This window comes from Dendrobates tinctorius, unplaced genomic scaffold (assembly GCF_039654945.1).
Source record: "Dendrobates tinctorius isolate UK_male_01 unplaced genomic scaffold, ASM3965494v1 ptg000111l, whole genome shotgun sequence".
NCBI classification, from domain to species: Eukaryota; Metazoa; Chordata; class Amphibia; order Anura; family Dendrobatidae; genus Dendrobates; species Dendrobates tinctorius.
The window spans coordinates 30,301,880-30,320,061 of NW_027361779.1; the positions used below are offsets into that span (position 1 = coordinate 30,301,880).

The 18,182-nt window shown below is 46.4% G+C and overlaps 1 protein-coding gene across 1 annotated transcript in view; it reads right to left on the bottom strand.

The window, feature by feature from the left end:
• The window catches only part of SLC35A1 (solute carrier family 35 member A1), a 59,780-nt gene extending 47,518 nt beyond the window's left edge, over nucleotides 1–12,262 (bottom strand). The window contains exon 1 of the mRNA XM_073589605.1: nucleotides 12,108–12,262. Coding sequence (XP_073445706.1) covers nucleotides 12,108–12,120 — 13 coding nt within the window. The 5' untranslated portion in view covers nucleotides 12,121–12,262. The remainder of the gene's footprint in view (nucleotides 1–12,107) is intronic.
• Nucleotides 12,263–18,182: the final 5,920 nt, after the last annotated feature.

Below are 18,182 nucleotides of genomic sequence, written 5' to 3' on the forward strand. Positions count from 1 at the left end.
TAATGCTGCGCTTTTTTCCGCGGTAGAATCGCATCGCGGAAAAAAACGCAGCATGCTTTTTACTTTTATGCGGAATCGCAAAGAATTGCCGCGATTCCGCACCCATAGGAATGCATGAGAATCGCTTACTTCCCGCATGTGGCTATGCCCACCATGCGCGAAGTTAAGCGTCTCATGTGCGGTTGGTACCCACGGTGTGGAGGAGAGGAGACTGTCCTCCAGGCCCTGGGTACCATACCCCTGTAAAAAAAAAGAATAAAAAATCGGGGTATATTTACCTTCCGATGTCCCGCGCTGCCATCCCGGGCAACAGCGTTCCCAGTAATGCCTTGCGGCAAGGTCCTGTAATGGCGTAGTCTCGCGTGACTCTAGTGGTCTCGTGAGATCGCTATAGCAACGCAAGACAAACATCATCACAGGTCTCGCAAGGCATCACTGGGAACAGGAGCGTCGCTGAGACTGCGCGGGACGTCGGAAGGTAAATATACCCCGATTTTTTATTTTTTACATTCTTTCTTTTACTAATGATGCTGCATGGGCAGCCTCAATAGTAAAAACCTGGTCACACTTGTCAAACACTATGTTTGACGAGTGTGACCAATCTGTCAATCACTTTCCAAGCGATGCTTCAAATCGCTTGGAAAGTGCTTGAATATCGCACGCGAAAATCGCGGACATAATCGCGGTAAAATCGTGCGGGGAAAAAAACGCTGGATTTCTGGGAAGGAGTCCGGTTTTCAGTGTCCGGATTTAAACGCTACGTGGGCACATAGCCTAAAAAGGGATAGGCCACACACAGGGGATCACCTGAGGCAGAAGTTAGCAAAAATATATTTTCAATCTTTATTTTGACACAAAAGACAAGCACAAAAATGGAAAAACATTAAAATTCGCCACACATGTGATCCCATGTGTGTGGCCTATTCCTTTCTCTCTTTCTAAATTGCTACATTGTTGTGGTTTGGATCCCTGTTCATATGTCAGTGGTGCCCCCGTGTGTTTTTTGATTTTGTCTAATTATTGTGGTTGTTTGTTCCTCCACATTTTCTGGGTGTTGGCACATGACAGGATACTATTTTCAAGCATTTGCTTGTATATATATTTTTCATCTATAAGCATTACGGCATGGATTTAGCGGCTAGGGAAGCTGCGTGGAATAATCAGGCCAGAGGCCTTTTTGATGATGGCCCTGGTGTATTGGCTAGTGGTACTCCAGGTGATGCTGATTTTCAGAGTATTTCCAGAGAATTTGTTGGATTACATAAATCACTCACCAAGACATGGTGGAACATTAAGACATTGGAGGAATATAAAAAAATCTGGATTGGTTCCTAGAGGTCTTAGGATACAGATCTTTCCAGCCTGGGAGGCTGATGATGACTTTTGAAAAACTTGGGAAAGTGGTTTATTACGGTGTTCTAATAGTATTATTGATATGCTTATAGAACATGATCGTGGTATTTTGACCACCATTAAGGATAAGATTAAAACTTCTGAAGCTAAAATTGAAAAATTTGATAAAAAATCTTTAGTAGAACCATTTCAGATTCAACTAAAGTCTACCATTGATAATTTTGAAAAGGAGGCGATTGGTCCCTTTTGAATTTTTGTCTCTTACCCCCAATCTGACTAACGGTGGACGGGCCTATAGATGGGTACATAAGGGCAACAAAAGAACCACAGGCCCAACCTCATCAGTAGATAAAAATAAAAATATAGCCTCATTGCATGAACTTCAATCAAGCGATTTTTAATCGTCCGAACAAAGCGACGCCAAAGGTGCAACAGGAGGGGCCAACGGAAGAGACATATCTCAAAAGAAACGCACCCGGAATTTCAGAACATGGTCCCCCAAGTACAAACAGGAGACACGACAGAACAGGAGACGATAAATCCTATATGCACTGCTATGGTTGATGCCCCTTCAGACTCTGGTAAGTTACAAATCATAAATCTTTCATCTTATGTTCTGACGGATTTGGAGATTGCTGTGTTGGAGAAGGGACTTTCCTTCTGTCCAACTAGCTGTCTGGACAAATTTACTGTGATCAAAGATGTTTATCTCTTTTGCCGACAGCTTACTTTCAAGTTATTATACCATCAGCCATTCGTCATTGATGATCTGCCACTGGTTGAAAGACAGGCTTTCAGGGATTTATTAGATTTATTGGATGAGAATGAAGGAGGACATACAACCAGAAGAAAATTCTCTGGTAGGTTACCGTCACAAGCTACCCCCTCTTTTTCACTGTTTACATCGGTGCAAAGTTTCTTCAACACAGTGTGCAAGGACATACAGGCCCTCAGATTGGACCGAAACAGGGATAGAAATTTGAATGCACGTGAACAGGCTATTATTGCAAAACTAGGGTCTAACCGTGACTTTGTTATTCGCGAGGCGAATAAAAGGGGGAAACCTGGTCATCTGGCCAGTGGAGTTGTATTTAAATGAAGCAAAACGCCAGCTATCAAACTCCGATTGTTATCAGGTTCCCCCCTCAGACCCATCCTGTGCATTTAAAGCAAAACTGGATCGCCTATTGGAGTCGGCATTCTCATGCAACATCATCAACAAACGTGAGAGGGAGTTTTTGACATGCCACCATCCAAGGACACCGACATTTTACATGCTCCCAAAGGTCCACAATCACTACAGGTACCTCCCGGTAGGCCTATTGTGTCTGGGATCGGTGGTTTGTTGGAACGACCGTGTATTTATGCAGACTTTTTACAGCCATTGGTCTCTTCCCTTAGGTGGTTTGTAAGCGATTCTAACTTTCTGATTCCACAGCTATGCGACCTCAAAGTTCCTTCTGGTGTCTGACTTGTAACTTTAGATGTAGAGTCGCTCTACACGTGTATACGACATGATTTGGGAGTACAGGCAGTTTCGTTTTTCCTGGACCAGAACACATCAGGTGACAGAAAACACGACTCATTCCTGCTGGACCTGCTACATTTTATATTGGGCAAAAACCATTTCATCTTTGATCGGGTCAACTACAGCCAAGTTACGGGGACCGCGATGGGCGCCCGCGTATGCAAGTTTGATTTTGGGGTGGTGGGAGCTTACCAGGGTGTTCTGTCTTGAGTCATTTTCCATGCATGTTATCAAATGGTATTGTTATATTGACATTTTGTTCCTCTGGACAGGCACCCTGGAAGAATGCCATCAATTTGTGGAGATATTAAACAATAACCCCTGGAATATACGGTTAACTTCGCATTTTTCACAAACGGAGGTTGAATTTTTGGACCTGAAGCTCCACCCCATTGACTCTTGCATATCTACTTCACTATATCGAAAACCCACTGCCACCAACAGCTTGTTACAAATTTTCCAGCTTCCACCCCCAGCATCTTAAGAATGGCATCCCTAAGAGCCAGTTCTACAGTGTAAAGAGAAAATGCAGCACACAAGATGACTTCTTGGCACATGCACAGGATTTGACTACTCGGTTCAGGAATAGAGGCTATCCTAGAAAGGTAATCTCACGTGCTTTTATGGCAGCAAGGAAGGTCGATAGGGGACGCCTTCTAGAAACTCAGGCTAAGGGACCCCCAAAACCTCTTGGGGTTATTACCGCATATAACAACCAGTGGCAAGACATTAGGAGCATTTTGTCTAAGCATTGGGGGATCCTTTTAAGCGAGCCCAGATTGAAACCCCACATTTCTGTTCGACAGAGTCTGGTGGCAAGAAGGGCCCGAAACCTAAAAGACTGTCTGAGCCATAGTCATTTTAAACGACCAGTCACCAGACTGAACAGGGTTGCACGATTGGTTGGCACTTTTCCTTGCAGGAATTGCAATATATGCTCGTTCACCATATGTGCCAGTGTTCTTACTTTGCCCTCTTTCCCTTTTCAGACTACTACACGGAGCTATGTCAATTGTAAATCTCGTAACGTTGTTTACGCTTTGGTATGCCCGTGCCCAAAAATATACATTTGGACAAACAACACAGGAGTTAAAGGGAATCTGTCACCCCTTTTTTGAGATATCATATAATGATATAATTCAATTGTGTGTCACATAAGGATTCTCTTAGTACTTTTGCTTCCCCCTGACCCCGCACCTTTCATGCATAAATACCTTTTTTATATCGGTTCAGATGTATGTAAACTGCCGCTGTCCGGTCCGCTGGGCGGGGCTTATTCAACTGCTCCCCCCCTCCCTGTCTTGCTCTACACAAGAAGAAATGCGTAGAGCAAGACAGGGAGGGGGGGAGCAGGTGAATAAGCCCCGCCCAGCGGACCGGACAGCGGCAGTTTACATACATCTGAACCGATATAAAAAAGGTATTTATGCACGAAAGGTGCGGGGTCAGGGGGAAGCAAAAGTACTAAGAGAATCCTTATGTGACATACAATTGAATGATATCATTATATGGTATCTCAAAAAAGAGGTGACAGATTCCCTTTAAGGAAAAGGATTCAGCATCACTTTTCTTGTATTACAACAGCCAAGAAAGATACGGAGAAGGGAAAGACTTTGACAACTGTTGCCTCACATTACGTGACAACACACAACTATCAATGGTGTGGTACCAAGATCATGGGACTTGAGTCTGTCCAATCGGACATCAGGGGCGGTGATATCACCCTGGAACTCCTTAGGCGGGAATCCAAGTGGATCTTCAATCTAAGTAGCCTAGTGCCTTCTGGCCTGAATGAGGATTTCTTGTTCACTGGGTTTTACAAACAGACATGATTCGTGTCTTGGACTTCCAGACTGGGTTGTTTATACTCATTGTTTCTTTTTGTCTCTTCCAGTGCTACCTATAAGTGAGATACGTTCAGCGTGATTGGTGGCTTTCGTGCCCTTGTGTTTATACAATTATTGTACTGACTCTATTTTTTAATTATCATGCTCCAATTTGGGGGCTCTTACGATGTCGTTTTTCTATTCTTGTATGGGGTACGTTCATATAAATAGCATACCATCCATTTCCACCCTCTCTGACGTGTCTATCATACTGGGTTGGTTCTTTTAGACCACTTGTGACGTGTATATAAAAAAATGGGCTTGGTCTTTGCCTGCACATTACAAATACTCTGATCAATGTTGGTGGTTATGATTGGCTTTTAAAATGTGGCTATTTTGGCGACTTGATTACAGCTCAGCGCTATCCACGTTTCAATCTCTCTCTTTGGGTCCCTTATGTATGAATTTAGTACCTAGGTAGGGATTATGAGATACTGTTGCCTTTCCTTTCTTTAATGCTTTTACTGCATGTTTTTCAGAATACGGCAACCAACTGCTGTGTATTAGCCATATAATGTCTATTGTTGTTTATCCCTCTGAATACGGTCACTAATTGCCATATACTAGCAATATAAGATGTCTGAGTATAACAACTGTATATGAGGGGTGTTGCTACGATGTCAATATGGTTAATAGGTGGCATCTAGATATAGCCACCGATAATTGGGGACCACTTTTCTTATATATCCTAGATGTAGGCCTCAATATGTGCCGTCACAGGAGCTATATGTACCAATGAAAGTATGTTGGTTACCACTACCGCAATGATGTTTTATGTCTTGTGCTGCTATGAAGGCATTTTATATATGTTTTGACACACTAATAGATGTGACTAACGTATCAGGCTCTGTAATGCCATTAACATCTCTAACTTATGGCAATTACAGTCATGGCCAAAAGTATTGACACCCCTGCAATTCTGTCAGATAATGCTCAGTTTCTTCCTGAAAATGATTGCAAACACAAATTCTTTGGTATTATCTTCATTTAATTTGTCTTAAATGAAAAAACACAAGTGAGAATGAAGCAAAAAGCAAAACATTGATCATTTCACACAAAACTCCAAAAATGGGTCAGACGAAAGTATTGGCACCCTCAGCCTAATACTTGGTTGCACAACCTTTAGCCAAAATAACTGCGACCAACCGCTTCCGGTAACCATCAATGAGTTTCTTACAATGCTCTGCTGGAATTTTAGACCATTCTTCTTTGGCAAACTGTTCCAGGTCCCTGATATTTGAAGGGTGCCTTCTCCAAACTGCCATTTTTAGATCTCTCCACAGGTGTTCTATGGGATTCAGGTCTGGACTCATTGCTGGCCACCTTAGAAGTCTCCAGTGCTTTCTCTCAAACCATTTTCTAGTGCTTTTTGAAGTGTGTTTTGGTTCATTGTCTGCTGGAAGACCCATGACCTCAGAGAGACCCAGCTTTCTCACACTGGGCCCTACATTATGCTGCAAAATTTGTTGATAGTCTTCAGACTTCATAATGCCATGCACACGGTCAAGCAGTCCAGTGCCAGAGGCAGCAAAGCAACCCCAAAACATCAGGGAACCTCCGCCATGTTTGACTGTAGGGACCGTGTTCTTTTCTTTGAATGCCTCTTTTTTTCTCCTGTAAACTCTATGTTGATGCCTTTACCCAAAAAGCTCTACTTTTGTCTCATCTGACCAGAGAACATTCTTCCAAAACGTTTTAGGCTTTTTCAGGTAAGTTTTGGCGAACTCCAGCCTGGCTTTTTTATATCTCGGGGTAAGAAGTGGGGTCTTCCTGGGTCTCCTACCATACAGTCCCTTTTCATTCAGATGCCGACGGATAGTACGGGTTGACACTGTTGTACCCTCGGACTGCAGGGCAGCTTGAACTTGTTTGGATGTTAGTCGAGGTTCTTTATCCAACATTCGCACAATCTTGGGTTGAAATCTCTCCTCAATTTTTATTCTCCGTCCACATCTAGGGAGGTTAGCCACAGTGCCATGGGCTTTAAACTTCTTGATGACACTGTGCACGGTAGACACAGGAACATTCAGGTCTTTGGAGATGGACTTGTAGCCTTGAGATTGCTCATGCTTCCTCACAATTTGGTTTCTCAAGTCCTCAGACAGTTCTTTGGTCTTATTTCTTTTCTCCATGTTCAATGTGGTACACACAAGGACACAGGACAGAGGTTGAGTCAACTTTAATCCATGTCAACTGGCTGCAAGTGTGATTTAGTTATTGCCAACACCTGTTAGGTGCCACAGGTAAGTTACAGGTGCTGTTAATTACACAAATTAGAGAAGCATCACATGATTTTTCGAACAGTGCCAATACTTTTGTCCACCCTCTTTTTTATGTTTGGTGTGGAATTATAACAAATTTGGCTTTAGGACAATTCTTTTTGTGTTTTTTCACTTAAGACAAATTAAATGAAGATAATCATAAACAAGAAAAAAACGCGGACGGCACCGCTGTTACCGTGTGGTTTCTTGTGTAGCGCGGTATTCAGAGAACCAACCACTGGGAATCCCGGGTGACGGACCTGGAGAAAGATAATCCTAGGAATCCACATAGAAAAAAGGCCGAACTCTTCGAGATGAGAATATTTTCACAGGTTTATTGACAGGTTTATTGACAACGGCCGTTTCGCGCTGTTCAAGTGCTTCAATGGGTTAGACCCGTTGAAGCGCTTGAACAGCGCGAAACGGCCATTGTCAGCCTTTTCTGCACTTGATATGTCACTCCCCCGGCCTGACATGTAATTTATATGTCAATAAACCTGTGAAAATCTTCTCATCTCGAAGAGTGCGGCCTTTCTTCTATGTGGATTTAAATGAAGATAATACCAAAGAATTTGCGTTTGCAATCATTTTCAGGAAGAAATTGAGTATTATCTGACAGAATTGCAGGGGTGTCAATACTTTTGGCCACAACTGTATATATAATCTTTTTTGAGCTGCTGCAGAAAGCAGCAATATACAGGTGCTTCTCCCTAAATTAGGATATCACCAAAAAGGTAATTTCAGTTCAATAAAAAAGGGAATCTCATTATATAGAGTAGTGGTTATTTCTGTTAATGTTGATGATTATGGCTTACAGCCAATGAAAATGACTTTTAGGTTATCTCAGTAAATTAGAATTAAACGCTTCCTAAGCATTAAAAAAGTCTGCTTAGTCTATTTCAGTAGGTTCCACAATCATGGGGAAGACTGCTGACTTGACATATGTCCAGAAGGCAGTCACTGACACACTCCACAAGGAGGATAAGCCACAAAAGGTCATTGCTAAAGAAGCTGGCTGTTCACAGAGTGCTGTATCCAAGCATGTTAATGGAAACTTGAGTGGAAGGAAAAGTGTGGTAGAAAAAGGTGCACAAGCAACTGGGATAACCACAGCCTTGAAAGGATTGTTAAGAAAAGGCCATTCAAAAATTTGGGGGAGATTCACAAGGAGTGGACTGCTGCTGGAGTCATTGCTTCAAGAGCCACCACACACAGACTTATCCAGGACATAGGCTACGATTGTCGCATTCCTTGTGTCAAGCCACTCCTGACCAATAGAAAACGCAAGAAGCGTCTTACCTCGGCCAAGGAGAAAAAGAACTGGACTGTTGCTCAGTGGTCCAAGTGTTTATTTCAGATGAAAGTAAATGTTGCATTTCATTTGAAAATCAAGGTCCCAGAGTCTGGAGAAGCACACAATCTAAGCTGCTTGAGGTCTAGTGTGAAGTTTCCACAATCAGGGATGTTTTGGGGAGCCATGTCATCTGCTGGTGTAGGTCCATTGTGTTTTATCAAGACCAAAGTCAGCGCAGCCATCTACCAGGAAATTTTAGAGCATTTCATGCTTCCCCCTGCCGACAAGCTTTTTGGAGACGGAAATTTCATTCTCCAGCAGGACTTGTCACCTGTCTACACTGCCAAAAGTACCAATACCTGGTTTAAAAACAACAGTGTCACTGTGCTTAATTGGCCAGCAAACTCACCTGACCCTAACACCATAACCCCATAGAGAATCTATGGGGTATTGTAAAGAGGAAGATGAGAGACACCAGACCCAACAATGCAGATGAGCTGAAGGCTGCTATCAAAGGAACCTGTGCTTCCATAACACCTCAGCAATGCCACAGGCTGATCGCCTCCATGCCACACCGCATTGATACCAAAGGAGCCCAACCAAGTATTGAGTGAATATACATTTCAGTAGGCCAACATTTCGGATTTTAAAATCATTTTTTCAAGCTGGTGTTATAAAGTATTTTAATTTACTGAGATAATGACTTTTGGGTTTTCATTGGCTGTAAGCCATAATCATCAACATTAACAGAAATAAACACTTGAAATACATCACTCTGTAATGAATCCATATAATATATGAGGTTCACATTTTGTATTGAAGAACTGATATAAATTAACCTTTTGATGATATTCTAATGTAGTGAGAAGCACCTGTAAGTAGTGATGGCGAGGGTTTTACAGGGCTCATAGATATGGAGGACTACATGTCAGCAGGTTTACTGGTCCTCTAACTATAAGCTCCTGCTGATAAAAACAGTGATTTTAGCAAAAGTACAGCAAGCAGCCCTGCAAGTGTTATAGTGATGGAATCAGGATCTCAGTCTCTATATGCTTGCAGATTAGGGGGCAAAAAGCTGATGACCGATCCTCTTCAAAGGATTGTTCTCAAGATGTCTCTTGAGTAGCTCACAATCTTTTTCACTCCCTGTCCTGTTTTCTGGGACAGGGGCGTGTCATCCACACAAAGCAAGAAAGAGATGGGAGGCGTCAATCAAGAACATCGACACCCCTTGGATGGATCGTCTGACGTGAGTATAATCAAAAGGCCTTTCTTCTCTTACAGGTCTGGTTGGGGGCTTATATGCAGCATTATAGAATCCTGTATATCAGGTCTGAAAGCTGGTGGTCTTGCCTCATATCAGCCAAACCTGATGACAAGTTCCCTATAAGTGACCGCTCTGCTGAATAGAGCTGTAGCATGAATGGAACTATAAAGCTCAGCTCAAGCTCTGCTAGAACACACTCGGCCCTCAGTAGTGTGCTCTAGAATGTGAACTGTTATATCTGAATCTATCAATATATCAATGGAGGTCGGACCCCAGTACACTGACCAATCAGCTGATGGCGCTGCAATGCCTCAAGAGCGTTGGCCCTTCCACTGTTTACCGAGCACAGTTTTGTGTAGTTTGAAGTTGCACTACCTGGCATGTAGCAACTGTACCCGGCATTGTGCTCAATGGCTGTGCCCGCATGTCATGTAGTGGCTGTGCCCGGCATTGTGCTCAGTGGCTGTGCCCGCATGTCATGTAGTGGCTGTGCCCGCATGTCATGTAGTGGCTGTGCCCGCATGTCATGTAGTGGCTGTGCCCGGCATTGTGTTCAGTGGCTGTGCCCGCATGTCATGTAGTGGCTGTGCCCGCATGTCATGTAGTGGCTGTGCCTGCATGTCATGTAGTGGCTGTGCCCGGCATTGTGCTCAGTGGCTGTGCCCGCATGTCATGTAGTGGCTGTGCCCGCATGTCATGTAGTGGCTGTGCCCGGCATTGTGCTCAGTGGCTGTGCCCACATGTCATGTAGTGGCTGTGCCCGCATGTCATGTAGTGGCTGTGCCCGCATGTCATGTAGTGGCTGTGCCCGGCATTGTGCTCAGTGGCTGTGCCCGCATGTCATGTAGTGGCTGTGCCCGCATGTCATGTAGTGGCTGTGCCCGCATGTCATGTAGTGGCTGTGCCCGCATGTCATGTAGTGGCTGTGGCCGCATGTCATGTAGTGGCTGTGGCCGCATGTCATGTAGTGGCTGTGCCCGGCATTGTGCTCAGTGGCTGTGCCCGCATGTCATGTAGTGGCTGTGCCCGCATGTCATGTAGTGGCTGTGCCCGGCATTGTGCTCAGTGGCTGTGCCCGCATGTCATGTAGTGGCTGTGCCCGCATGTCATGTAGTGGCTGTGCCCGCATGTCATGTAGTGGCTGTGCCTGCATGTCATGTAGTGGCTGTGCCCGCATGTCATGTAGTGGCTGTGCCCGGCATTGTGCTCAGTGGCTGTGCCCGCATGTCATGTAGTGGCTGTGCCCGGCATTGTGCTCAGTGGCTGTGCCCGCATGTCATGTAGTGGCTGTGCCCGGCATTGTGCTCAGTGGCTGTGCCCGCATGTCATGTAGTGGCTGTGCCCGCATGTCATGTAGTGGCTGTGCCCGCATGTCATGTAGTGGCTGTGCCCGGCATTGTGCTCAGTGGCTGTGCCCGCATGTCATGTAGTGGCTGTGCCCGGCATTGTGCTCAGTGGCTGTGCCCGCATGTCATGTAGTGGCTGTGCCCGCATGTCATGTAGTGGCTGTGCCCGGCATTGTGCTCAGTGGCTGTGCCCGCATGTCATGTAGTGGCTGTGCCCGGCATTGTGCTCAGTGGCTGTGCCCGCATGTCATGTAGTGGCTGTGCCCGGCATTGTGCTCAGTGGCTGTGCCCGCATGTCATGTAGTGGCTGTGCCCGCATGTCATGTAGTGGCTGTGCCCGCATGTCATGTAGTGGCTGTGCCCGCATGTCATGTAGTGGCTGTGCCCGGCATTGTGCTCAGTGGCTGTGCCCGCATGTCATGTAGTGGCTGTGCCCGGCATTGTGCTCAGTGGCTGTGCCCGCATGTCATGTAGTGGCTGTGCCCGGCATTGTGCTCAGTGGCTGTGCCCGCATGTCATGTAGTGGCTGTGCCCGGCATTGTGCTCAGTGGCTGTGCCCGCATGTCATGTAGTGGCTGTGCCCGCATGTCATGTAGTGGCTGTGCCCGGCATTGTGCTCAGTGGCTGTGCCCGCATGTCATGTAGTGGCTGTGCCCGCATGTCATGTAGTGGCTGTGCCCGGCATTGTGCTCAGTGGCTACCCAGTGAGTGAGTAACCCGTTCATGATCTCCAGACTCTGCTGTCAGGATCTGCAGGTGTGTGGGCTGCCACCCTGACCGCATGCTCTTCATTCTCGTGAGACATGTACTGGGACGCTTGTGGCACCACACAAGTGCCATTATGATCGTGTCTTTGGACCCCTAACGTACTGGGTTCTGTCTATGACTGATACCCCCACACCCAAAATTCCAGAGATCAGCCACCAGTAACATGCTAATGTCTCTCTGCAAGCGACAAAGATGTGGAGCCCGTCAGCATGGATGGGACAGTCAGCCCTCCAGCTCAGCAGCGACTGAAGAAGGGAACCTCAGCCACAGTCTTTCCTATGAACTAATAAGGAAGTCTGCCCATGGACACTGCAGTCCATGCTCCATTAGAAGACACAAGTACAGACTGTGCGGTCCCCTACCCAGAGCTATCCCTATGCCCATACAGTGCAGCTGGCGCTTACCCCGGGCAGCCATGGCCACTGCTTGTCCGCCGCTCCTCTCCTCCACACACTGGGCTCAGCATTACAGCACTGCCGGAAATGACGTTGCGGCCGCGCGCCCGTCCTCTCAGCTGTCACTGTACGTTTCCGGGTTGAGGAAACCATGACAACTGGCCAACGTCACATTCCGTGTAGTGACTGAGTGTTCGCGACGTGACCTAAAGCCTAGTGGTGGCTAATAACGCGCGTGGGTGCCGCATTGTGCTCAGTACTACGTGCCTTCTGTACACGGCTGGTAACTATGGCAACACAAGCTGCAGTCAGTGAAGGCTCTCCCGCCTCAGTAACGTGTGCGCGCCTCCATAGAACACTATAAGCACCAGCTGCACCTCCTGTGTATTGTGGGCCTCCGCACACAGATGTAACCCGTGGATTGGGAGTGTAACATCAGTTCAGAAGAAAATGGCCCTGATAGAAAATGTGCAACTTTCTCCTTTTTCTTATGTGTATTATTCAACTGTGTAATAAAACTAACAATGGTTACTAGGTTACAGGACGACCCCCGGCGTGGAACTGTAGGGTGGCCAGAGCTGTGTGCGCGAAGCCCTCCCGCCCGGTACGCGGTGTGTCTGACCCTAGGGGTGGCGGTGTCCCGGGCATATGACCTCGAATGCGCTGTGCTGGTCACTCATTTGCTAATGGGAGGAGGTTTCTTAGCCATAACGTTTGTACTTTTTCCTCCACGTGGCCGCGTCGTGTTTTGCGCCACGAGTTGTGCTTTTGTACCTTTGAATGACACAATCCATTTTATCATGTGCCGTGAAATTGCAAAAAAGAGCTCAACTCCACCATTGTTTGCTATTGGCCACTATATGGTAAGATTGGCAATAAGAATCCCTGAGTCAGCACAATTACAAAAATACCAAACATATATAGAGAGCTTTGGTTTTTATTTAAGTGGTGAAAAAAAAATTGGAAATTTGTAAGGAAAAAACATTTTGCTTCTGTCGCCATTTTCCGAGCCCGTAGCATTTTCTGTTTTCAGCATATGGGGCTGTCTGAGGGCTTCTTTTTCGCGCCCTGAGCTGACGTTTTTACTGATCCCATTTTTTGGGTAGATACAATGTTTTCATTGCTTGCTTGTCAGTGATTCACAGCAGGATTTAACAGGTTAACAGCCGCGGGCGGACCTCCATTCCACCCATGGCTGCTAAAGACACATGATGGCTGATTACATCAGTCATCACGTGCGGGGAAAGATGTGGGCTTGGCGTGCGAGCCTGCATCAAAGGCGGGGATATGATCTTTGACATTGATATACATCAAAGGTTGTGAAGGGGTTACTCTCTGAGTGCTTTGGCAGTAAACTTTCCAAAATTATATAGAATACATAAAAACATAGGTGGCTCACAACTGAGGGACACATGAAATAGACCTGTCCCAACGTCATACGTGACATGATGGCATCAAACTCATTGCAAGAGTATTAGCAGATACATAGAGCTCTCATGCACAGAAGTCCAGTGCAATGTTTCTAAGGCCGGGGTCACACATCCATTTGTCACCATCAGTCAAAATCCGCCGTGTTGGCAAAAAAACGGATCCGCCATTTTTCTTGGCGGATCCGTTTTTTCCCCCATTGACTTGCATTATCGGCGGATTTTGACTGATGGTGATCCGTTGCATCCATTTGTCAGCAGATCCGCCAAGATTTTGGCGTCCGCTGACATGACCCTGCAACGTTTTTTCGCTGCCCAGATCCGCCATTTGGTATTTGTAAACAAATTTAACCCCCAATTCTGTCTGGCTGCTGGATCTCTCCGTCCCCCTGTCCCTCAACCCTTCAGCGACATCAGCGGTGCTCCTGCGAGTTCCCGCCGTGCCCGCGACATCAGCGGTACTCCCGCGAGATCCCGCCATGCCCGCGACAGATCCCACCGTGTCCGCGACATCAGAGATGCTCCCGCGACATCCGGATGACAGCTCCCACGTAATCAGCATGCCTGCTACCGCTACATGCAGATGCCCGCTCCCGGAGCATGCTACAGCGCCGGTATGCTTTTTTTTCCCAGGCGCGGTTCCTTTAAATTTTAACCATCGGCGGATCCGTACATCCGCCGATCCAGTGGCACCCGTTCCTGTCAGTCCGCCTGCGGATCCGTTTTCCGCTATTTGGGCGGATTCGGACTGACAGGAAAAACTGAAGTGTGAAACAGGCCTAAGGCCAGGGTCACACTTGCAACTGTGATGCGAGAAATTCGCGCATCAAAAAGTGTCACTGCCGCCGGCACTCAGGACTGGAGTATTTCTATGCAGCCGCACACTCCAGTCCCGAGTGCCGGCGGTAGTGCCAAGTATTGATGCGCGAGTTTCTCGTGAAACGTTAGCATTACCTTGCATTAAAGACACACCTAGGTCACATATGCGGGTCAGGTCCAGTGTCCCTCCACCCCGATGCGCGTTTCGTTATGCTTCAGGGGGTATGTTCCATCTGAGAACATCATGATTTAGTGGCAAGGACCTTGATTCCAGTGATGTCACTTACTGGGCTGCTTGTTATAGTTTTCATAAAATCCCTGTTATATCTGTTGCAGATCTACCAATTCTCTGAATGCTGAGCTCTGTATAACTCCACCCACACCACTGATTCACAGTTTTTTTTTGTACACTGTACATAGGTAGAAAGCTGCCAATCAGTGGTGGAGGTGGCATTACACAGAGCTCATGAATTTTGAGCATGACAACAGGTTTACTAGTCCTGTAGAGAGAATCTCCCGCTTATAAAGCTGATTTTATCAAAACTACATCAAGCAGCCCAGGAAGTGACACATAGCTGGAATCAGGGTCTCAGTCCCTATATTATGCTTCTTTCAAAATAGCTGGAAAAAAACTGGTGGCTATTCCCTTTAATAGTTTTGGACTTCTCAAATGGGCCAAAGGGACCCTCCTTGGCTACTGGACCCAGTGTAGTTATGCCCCTAATTTTCACTACTTTATCCTGCCCATATTGGGGGCAGACAAATAATGACAGAATGGCTATAAAAGAAAGGTGACGTAAGTCAGAGAGTGGTCAAGGTAGAGTGCTGTCTTAGTTACTGCGGGGGTGCTCCTGTAGTCAGGTACCGCACACTCAGTGTCAGTCAATAAGGGCCTCGTCACACCAGCAGATAATTATTTACGTGACAAGCGATGTGAGTGTGGCGCCCCCAGAAGTATGGTCGCCACAGTGGCTTTGCCTTCCTCCAGGCGATGGTAATGCCCGGCTTGGAGGCAATGATGGGTCTCTCTCGCAGTCAATCTATGCATGCAACACAGTTCCACTCCAAGCCAGCAGGGGGAACTCTGAACCGGGATTAAGGGGAGGAGTGCTCTCTGAGGGCCAAGAGGAAGGAGTGGTTAGTTAGTCTGCGGAGGGTGAAGTGGGCAGACGTGTGGAAGGAGCGCTGAGAGGAAGAGCTCATCTCTGGAGAGAGCGCTTGAACTGGAGCCTGGTCTCCACGGTTGTACGGATACTAACGGTCCTGCAACAGACACCAGAGGAGTAGGAGGCTGTGAATGCCCTACTCCCATCTAAGACTTGAGGGCACAACAGCAGCTTGGATAGTGAGCCGGGACTTAGGAGTAGAGAGTCCCCGAGAGAGGCTACAGCTGTCTGCCGTGCAAGTGAGGTTCTTGAGAACATCTGACAGGAGGAACTTCAGTGTAACTCAGTACTGGAGATTCCGCAAACAAGCGCTAGTAAGGAGACTGCACAGCCCGTCTGTGAGAGAGAATCCCTGAATTGCTTCCAGGCTAGCCTGCTCCAGTACCATCTGTAATCAGGACCTGGACTGCAGTTATCAAGTAAAGGTACAGAAATTGCACCCCGCTGTGTTTTGTCTGCTTCCTACCTTTCCGGCACCGCTACATCCCCGTGCCAACCTCATCTACACTGCCCTGGGACTACAGCTTCACTTGTGGGGAGCTTTTACATCTTTGCTGCACCATACCATCAGTCCCAGCGGATCTGCATGCAGCGTCGGCTTAACACCTCCCTTGCCGAGCACCACAGGTGGCGTCACAAACTATTCATCTAACTACAGTCCACCATTCACATCTTCCTATTACTTGGGCGCCCAGGGCCACGGTCCGGGTCTCCGCTGCTGTGACACATCCCACTGATACCGGCCCGGTACCGAGTACCCCACAGCCCTGGGAGGGCGACCCATGAGATCGTAGCCACGACTAGCAAACGACGTGAAGTGTTCATACAGGATAAGAATTGTGAATGAAATGGTTGAATAGCGATCGTTACACTGAACGTCATGCGCTGTATTCATGCAGACGAATAGCTGTCTAGCACTTGAATTTCCACCTTTAGGCTATGTGCCCATGTTGCAGAAATGCTGCGGAATTGTCCACAACATTTCTGCAACTCCCCGCCGCAGGTAAAACGCATGCGGAATTTGCATGCGTTTTCCCGCAAAAAAATAGCGTTTTGCAAGTGTTTTTATTATGCAGAATGCTAGCGTTTTCCAAGCGATTTGAAGCATCGCTTGCAAAACTGATTGACAGGTTGGTCACACTAATCAAGTATAACGCTTGACAAGTGTGACCAATATTTACTATTGATGCTGCCTATGCAGCATCAATAGTAAAAGATAGAATGTTAAAAAGAATCAAAAAAATAATGATATACTTACCCTCTGTCGGCCCCCGGAGTCCTCCCGGCCCTCAACGGCACTGCCAGCAAGTTCCGTTCCCAGGTGATTCGCGCAATGCATCCCTGGGAACGGAACTTGCTGGCAGTGCCGCTGAGGGCCGGGAGGACTCCGGGGGCCGACAGAGGGTAAGTATATCACTATTTTTTATTTTAATTCTATTTTGTACAGGAATATGGTACCCAGGGCATGGGGGAGAGTCTTCTCTCCTCCAGACCCTGGGTACCATCCGCACATGAAGCGCTCACTTTATGCATGTTGGGCATAGCTACATGCGTAAAGTGAGCGTTGCAATGCAATCCTTTGGCGAAAGAATCGCCACGATTCCGCAGAATTAATGGACATGCTGCGGATTTTACCGCTATGCGATTCCGCCACAGAAAAATCCGCAGCATGGGCACAGCAACTGCGGAATCCCATAGGATTGCATGGGGATGCGTGTTGTTAGCGTTTAAGGGTTTCTGCTGTGGCTGAAATGCTTCAAAAACGCAATGTGGGCACACAGCCTTACTTTTCATGTTTCAGATTGTTGAAGGACAATTGCCATTTACATAAGACAATTTTCAGAATTTTTTTCCGCTCGCCTAAAGAATTTCTTGCAGAAATGTACATGACTAATTATATAGTCTAATATGTTGATGAGGCTTCTGGAAAATAACCAATCTGAGTTTATACTAAATGCAACCAATGATTCATGCAGAGCTAAAGATAGGAGCAATTGCTTGAGGGACAGGATCACAAGATGATGTGACAAAAGGGCTGGACAAGTTCCTTATACACCTAGACCAGTTTCGATAACAGACACTGTAGGAATAACTAGTTTGCATTGTTATTTGTGTCACCATAACTATATATGCAGATAGTAGACAGTCCCGCTGCCATCCTCATAGAGGTGATTTGTGATTGTCTCCTTGTATACAAGAAATAAACCTTGCCGCAGACTCGGATGTCTCTGGTCTGCCATTGATAAAGAGAATTTCTCCTGACACAGTATATACTATATACTCATCTGGCTCACTATGTACCTGTTCTGTCCGGTTTATAGCGACCAAAGACCACTCCTGCCGGTGATTCTGCTACTCCCGTTACCAACTACCTGCCTGTGAATTCTTAGGCTCAAAGAAAAAAAAATAGTCCCAGAGAACCCCTTTTAAAGTAAACGTTAGTTTGGAAATAGTTTTCATATATTAACCCCTTCATCACCTTTGGGTTTTTCCGTTTTTGAGTTTCCATTTTTTTTCCTCCCCTTCTTCCCAGAGCCATAACTTTTTAATTTCTCTGGCAATATGGGCATGCAAGGGCTTTTTTTGTGGGACGCGTTATACTTTTGTACAACACCAGTGGTTTTGACATCTAGTGTAATGGAAAAATGGGAAAAAGATCAAAGTGCGGTGAA